General features: G+C 42.0%; 1 protein-coding gene across 1 annotated transcript; it reads left to right on the top strand.

The window, feature by feature from the left end:
* Positions 1-901: 901 nt before the first annotated feature.
* LOC310633293 (vomeronasal type-2 receptor 26-like) lies at positions 902-4745 on the top strand (the record flags this gene model as incomplete). Its single annotated transcript, XM_083350992.1, has 2 exons — positions 902-1353; positions 3850-4745. Exons 1-2 carry the CDS (start codon positions 1272-1274, stop codon positions 4743-4745), a joined length of 978 nt encoding a protein of 325 aa, XP_083207118.1. The 5' UTR covers positions 902-1271.
* Between the last annotated feature and the right edge of the window lie 2754 nt (positions 4746-7499).

Below are 7499 nucleotides of genomic sequence, written 5' to 3'. Positions count from 1 at the left end.
TGGTGATGACCTATAAAGCCCTAAATGTCATGGGTCCGGATTATCTTAGGGAGCACCTGCTACCAGCATCATTTTCACATTGTCCTGTGCGCTCCCACAGGGAGGGCCTCCTTAGGGTACCGCCGGTAAGTGAGTGCCAGTGGGTGATACCCAGGGGAAGGGCATTCTCTGTGGACATGCCTGCCCTGTGGAAGAATCTGCCTGTGGAACTCCGAACCACTCCTGACCTTCTTTCATTTTGCCGGAACCTAAAAACTTGGTTATTTGATTTATCTGGGCTGGACTGAGGGGTTTTAATTTTAAAACTTTTAAATTTTTAAACTTTTGGCTTGTTGTTGTTGTTGTTAGTTGCGAAGTCGTGTCCGACCCATCGCGACCCTATGGACAACATTCCTCCAAGCCTTCCTGTCCTCTACCTTCTGCTGGAGTCCATTTAAGCTCACACTTACTGCTTCAGTGGCTCCATCCAGCCACCTCATTCTCTGTCGTCCACTTCTTCTTTGCCCTCAATCTTTCCCAGCATTAGGCTCTTCCCCAGTGCGTCCTTCCTTCTCATTAGGTGGCCAAAGTATTTCAGTTTTAGCTTCAGGATCTGGCCTTCTAAAGAGCAGTCAGGGCTGATCTCCTCTAGGACTGACCGGTTTGATTGCCTTGCAGTCCAAGGGACTCGCAGGAGTCTTCTCCAACACCATAGTTCAAAGGCCTCAATTCTTTGGCGCTCAGCCTTTCTTATGGTCCAGCTTTCACTGCCATACATTGCAACTGGGAAGACAATAGCCTTGACTATACGCACTTTTGTTGACAGGGTGATGTCTCTGCTTTTTAGTGTGCTGTCTAGATTTGCCATGGCTTTCCTCCCAAGGAGCAAGCGCCTTTTAATTTCTTGGCTACAGTCCCCATCTGCAGTGATCTTGGAGCCCAGGAAAATAAATTCTGTCACTACCTCCCATTTCTTCCCCATCTATTTGCCAGGAATTGAGAGGGCCAGATGCCATGATCTTGGTTTTGGCTACTAATTGTTATTTAATCTTATTTTAATTTTATTTTAACTCTTATTTTGTCTTTTAACTTTGCCCTGTAAACCACCCTGAGTCCTTTAGGAATAGGGTGGTATATAAAAATAAATAAATAAACAAACAAACAAACAAACAAATAAATAAATAAATAAATAAATAAATAAATAAATAAATAAATAAATAAAAATTTATTTCCCTCTTTCTGCCTAGCCCCTGTCCCTTTCCAGATGTGTGGAAAGCTGCCCTGCTGGGTTCATGAAGTTGGCTCAGGAAGAGAAGCCCATCTGCTGCTACAATTGTCATCCTTGTGCAGAAGGAACCATCTCCACCATGGAAGGTGGGTGGCAGCAGGAGATAGGGGCAGGCTTTGGGGAGGACCATAAATCTTGAGATTTTACATGAATGTGCATTTTGGAAGGCTTGACCAGAGTGGCTCCCACCTCTTTGAGTCTTGACCAAGTTACACTTTTATGTCACGGTGAATTATAAGTAATGATGTTGGAGTTTAATATATTATATAGATCAAGTCAACAGGCATAAAGATAAATGGATACAGGATGAGACTGGGTTGTGTATAGTGGGATATGACATCTCTTGATGTTATTGTGGGATTTTCCAGATTTTAGAACATAATGATCAAACTTTGATTGGCTCTTTATAAGAGGATTGATTAGATTTTTGCAAGTGTCCATGTCTGATGGATATTTGGGGCAGCCAATTTCAGGTTGCAACCACCAGGCAGTTTTGGATGCAATCTTCACTCTACTTTCTGTGGGTAGGAGGAGCTGGGCAGCCTTATATAGTAATAATAATAGAGTTGGAAGGGACATTGAAGATCATCTACTCAAAGCCCCTGCTCAGGCAGGAAACCCTATACCATTTCAGACAAATGGCTGGCCAGTCTCTTCTTTAAAACATCAAGCGTTGGAGCATTCACCGATTCTGCAGGCAGGTTGTTCCACTGGTTAATTGTTCTAACTGTCAGGAAGTTTCTCCTTAGTTCTCAGTTGCTTCTCTCCTTGATTAGTTTCCATTTGTTGCTTCTTGTCCTGTCTTCAGGTGCTTTGGAGAATAGCTTGACTCTCTCTTCTTTGTGGCAGGCCCTGAGGTATTGGAACACTGCTATCATGTCACCCCTCACCCTTCTCTTCATTAAACTAGACATGCCCAATTCCAGCAACCACTCCTTATATGTTTTAGCCTCCAGTCCCCTGATCATCTTTGTTGCTCTTCTCTGTGCTGTTTCTAGAGTCCCAGGTTAATTCTTGCCCTTGTGTTATCTGCAAAGAAAGCTGGTCTTAGATGTAAATAATATTTGCATCTTCAGATTCAGAGATTGCTAACTGATTGTCCACTAGGACTCTTAGATCCCTCTTACAGTTACTACTATTGAGCTAGGTACCACCTATACTATACCTGTACATTTGGTTTTTCTTGCCTAAATGTAGAACCTTACTTTTTTCACCACTGAATTTCATTTTGTTAGATAGCACCTAGTGTTCAAGTCTGTCCAGATCCTCCTGTATCCTAAGCCTGTCTTCTGGAGCGTTCTGCCAGTTTGGTGTCATCTACAAATTTGATGAGTTCATCTATCCCCTCGTTCAAATCATTGATGAAGATGTTGAAGAGCACTGGGCCTAGAACAGATTCCTGGGGCACCCCACTAAACAGCCTCCATGTAGCTTTAGGTACATTGAAAACAGCATGCTGAGTATGGCCAGTCAGCCAGCTACAAATCCATCTGATGGTGATGCTGTCTAACCCACATTTTTCTATCTTACCAAGGAGTAGGTTGTAGTCTACTTTATTAAATGCCTTACTGAAGTGCAAGTAAATTACTGTATATCCACAGCATTCCTGTGATCCACTAATTTTGTCACTTGGTCAGAGAATACAATAAGATTTGTCTGGCATGATCTGTTTTTAACAAACCCATGTTGGCTTTTACTAATGACTTTGTTTGCCTCTTGGGGTTCACTGATTCATTGTTTGATAATCTTTTCCAGAATCTTCCCAGTATTGAGGTCAGGCTAACAGGTCTATAATTTCCTGGATCCCATTTCCCCCCTTTTTTTGAGATGGAAATTACTAGTAATCCTTTGTCTAGTCTATCTGTACAGGTGGTCCCTCTTTTTTGTCAGCCTGAGGTGACTCCTATTTGTATTTCTTGAGTCTGACATTCCACAAGTTCCACTGAAGGCTCTTCTTTGAAGTCATTTGTCTGAGTCCTGGACCACAAGGGAAGGGGAAAGAAGAGGAGAGGAGGGGAGGGGAGGGGAAGGGAGATTTGTGTGGAGGAGAGGGAAGGGGAGAGGAATCTTGAGTTGGGACTTAGCCAAACTTCCTTTTTGACCATAGGGAAGATGTTCCTCTTTATGCTTACATAACAGAGGAATGCATTTTGATGTCCTCACTCATCATTAAGGGGAACTTCACCTAACATTTCTTTCTCCGTGGCAAAAGTAGTGTTTATCCAATTCAGCTTACCCTTCATGTGTACTTCATTCCATTGTAGACTGGATCTCATTGGTGCCTTAACGCACTGACAAAAGGCTCCGATTTTCAGTTGTGAAAAGATAAAATGATGGAACTGCCTTCCTTTCGTGAATCCTTTCTTCTTCCTTTCTACTCTCTCAACAAGTTCAATGAGGAAACGGTGACATCAAAAAAGTAAAGTAATATTAAGACTTTCTAGATGGAGGGAAACGAAGAAACACATTGACTTCATCTTTACACATCTTTATATGTAGTCAAACCAAAACCTATTTTACTTAAACAATGCATTTTATTAAAGGACATGTTAAAGCGAGACTGCATTCTTGCTCTTTTTCAGATGCAGACAAATGTACCAAATGTCCTGAAGATCAACATCCAAACACCAATCGAGTTCACTGTATTCCCAAGATTCAAAGCTACCTTTCTTATAAGGAAAATCTGGGGATCATCTTGACTTCCATTGCCTCGTTCCTCTCTTTAACCACAGGCTTTGGATTGGGGATCTTCATTAAATTCATGGAAACACCAATTGTCAAAGCCAACAACCGGGACCTTTCCTACATCATCCTGGTCTCCCTCCTGCTTTCCATCTTGACCTCCTTCCTGTTCATTGGCCAGCCAAGGAGGGTGACCTGCCTCCTCCGACAAACAGCTTTCAGTATTGTCTTCTCAGTTGCCATTTCTTCAATCTTGGCCAAAACGATCACAGTGGTGTTAGCCTTCTTGGCCACCAAACCAGGGAATAAAGTGCAGAGATGGCTGGGGAAGAGCTTGGCCAACTCCATTGTCTTTTTTTGTTCTGGTCTCCAATTTGTCATTTGCACCATCTGGTTGGGTACGTTCCCTCCATTCCCTGACTCTGACATGCATTCCCAACCTAGAGAGATCATCCTACAATGCAATGAAGGCTCCGTTGCCATGTTTTACATTGCCCTTGGGTACATGGGCTTCCTGTCTGCTATCTGCTTCATGGTGGCTTTCCCGGCCAGGAATCTCCCTGGGGCCTTCAATGAAGCCAAGCTGATCTCTTTCAGCATGCTGGTCTTCTGCAGTGTTTGGGTGTCCTTTGTTCCATCCTACCTGAGCACCAAGGGGAAGTACATGGTGGCTGTTCAGGTCTTCTCCATCTTGGCCTCCAGTGTTGGATTGCTGGGCTGTATTTTCATCCCCAAGTGCTATATTATTATTTTTAGGCCAGATCTGAATACCAGAGAACATTTGATGTCAAAATAAAATAGAAATAAATGACTTTTGCAAATCTATTATTTTTCAAATATGTCATTTAGTAGGTCTGATTAACAGATTTTGGTCATTTAATGTTTGTTTGTTTCTTAAATCTAAGTGCTGTCCTTCTTGGCTAGAGATGACTCTCGGCAACATACAATCAAGACAAAAGAAAACAAAAGATTAAAATAATAAATAGTAGCATTATCATTGGTTTAAAATTGACCAATATGGAAAAGAAAGGAGCAAGATGCTCATAGGGAGGAAATATTCCTCTTATTTCTAATGCTACCTGTATTTATTTTCCTCTGTATTCCTAAAGAAATCAATAGCAATATAGCAAGTCTCATTTTTACTTGCAATACTGTGGATAAAATCAGTTTCCAGATGAATGGGACTGTTTGCTAGGCAAATGGAGATATTAGGAATATGGCCTTGCAGATCACAGTGACATATGGGAAGCTTCATCATAAGATCCGCATAGCAACTTCTGAATCTGAGGATGCAATTATTATTTATATCTAAGAGCAGCTTCCTTTGCAGATAACACAAAGGCAATAATTAACCTGGGACTCTATAAACAGCACAGAGAAGAGCAACAAAGATGATCAGGGGACTGGAGGCTAAAACATATGAGGACCGGTTTTTGAAATTGGGATTGTCTAGTCTAATGAAGAGAAGGATGAGGGGTGACATGATAGCAGTGTTCCAATATCTCAGAGGCTGGCACAAAGAAGAGGGAGTCAAGCTATTCTGCAAAGCACCTGAAGGCAGGATAAGAAGCAGCAAATGGAAATTAACCAAAGAGAGAAGCAACCTAGAACTAAGGAGAAATTTTCCGTCAGTAAGAACAATTAACCAGTGGAACAACCTGCCTCCAGAAGCTGTGAATGCTCCAAATATTATTATTATTTTCTTGTCCCCAAAATGGTTCAGCATGGGATAAATGCCAATTAGAGCCAGAGATCAGTGATGGACTTTCACAAAACATTTTATGAAGTGCTTCAGCAAAATGGTCCCAACTGTTAAGGGAGCTGAGATCCCGAGCAGCAGCATAGCACAATATTTTATAGATATCCTCAAATATGGAAGTAAGATTTCACAAAGCTATTGCTGTTTTTTGCAGTTTTACCTTGCTTTTAGTCTACATGTCCATTTGTCTATGGGGTTGTCCTTTATTTGAGCATACATGTCATCTCCCTCCTGTCACTACTCAACTTGCCCTAGAAATGGGGGGAGAGGGAGAACGTGGGAAAGAAATGGGAGTTTCAAGAAGCCATCCATGGACTGTGAGACCCAAGGTCATTCAAAGCAGGTGTTGGACTGAGAAGTAGAACATTCTCATAAGAGAGAGAAAGGATGTGATTGGGCAACATGAACATTTGGTGGCTGTGGGTGAAGTTCCAGAGGACTGGAAAAGAGCTGATGTAGTTCCCATCTTCAAAAAAGGGGAAAAATTGATCCAGGAAATTACAGACCTATCAGCCTGACCTCAGTACTGGGAAGATTCTAGAAAAGATAATCAAAGAACGAATCAGCGAGCACCTAGAGGCAAACAAAATCATGAGTAAAAGCCAACAAGGCTTTTTCAAAAACAGATCACGCCACAGAAATCTTATGGCATTCTTTGACCAAGTGACTAAATTAGTGGATGAGAGGTATGCTGTGGATATAATTTACTTGGACTTCAGTAAGGCATTTCATAAAGTAGATCACAACCTATCACTTGACAAGATAGAAAAAAGTGGGTTAGACTGCCTCATCACCAGATGGATTCCTAGCTGGCTGACAGGCTGTACTCAGCGTGTCATGCTCAAAGGAACCACATCTACATGGAGGGAAGTGTGTAATGGGGTGCCCCAGTGCTCTGTTCTGGCCCAGAGCTCTTCAACATCTTCATCACTGATTTTGACGAGGGGATAGATGAGGAACTTATTAAATTTGCAGATGACACCAAGCTGGCAGGAATAGCCAACATGCCAGAAGACAGGCTTAAGATACAGGAGGATCTTGTCAGACTTGAACACTGGGCACTATCTAACAAAATGAAATTCAATAGTGAAAAAAGTAAGGTTCTACATTTAGGCAACAAAAATCAAACGTACAGGTATAGTATAGGGTATACCTTGTTCAAAAGTAGTAACTGTGAAAGGGATCTTGGAGTCCTAGTGGTCAATCACTTAAATATGAGCCAGGAGTTGTCAAAAAAGCCAACACAGTGCTAGGCTGTATTAACAGAAGGATAGAATCGAGATCACGTGAAGTATTAATACCACTTTAGAATGCCTTGGGAAGGCCACACTTGGAATACTGCATCCAGTTTTGGTCCCCACGATGTAAAAAAAATGTTGAGACTCTGGAAATAGTACAGAGAAGAGTAACCAAGATGATTAGAGGCCTGGAGGATAAAACATATAAGGAACGGTTGCTGGAATTTAGTTTAACGAAGAATAGGGTGAGGGGTGACATGATAATAGTGTTCCAAAATCTCAGGGGCTGCCACAAAGAAGAGGGAGCCAAGCTATTCTCCAAAGCACCTGAAAGCAGGACAAGAAGCAATGGATGGAAACTATTCAAGGAGAGAAGCAACCTAGAACTAAGGAGAAACTTCCTGACCGTTAGAACAATTAACCAGTGGAACAACCTGCCTCCAGAAGTGGTGAATTCTCCAACACTGGAAGTTTTTAAGAAGAGACTGGACAGCCACTTGTCTGAAATGGTATAGGGTTTCCTGCCTGAGCAGGGGGTTGGACTAGATGACCT

Source organism: Vipera ursinii (assembly GCF_947247035.1).
Source record: "Vipera ursinii genome assembly, chromosome: 2".
In the NCBI taxonomy this organism is placed as follows: Eukaryota; Metazoa; Chordata; class Lepidosauria; order Squamata; family Viperidae; genus Vipera; species Vipera ursinii.
The sequence above is the reverse complement of the archived record's forward strand: the minus strand, read 5'-3'. Positions and strand labels throughout refer to the sequence as shown.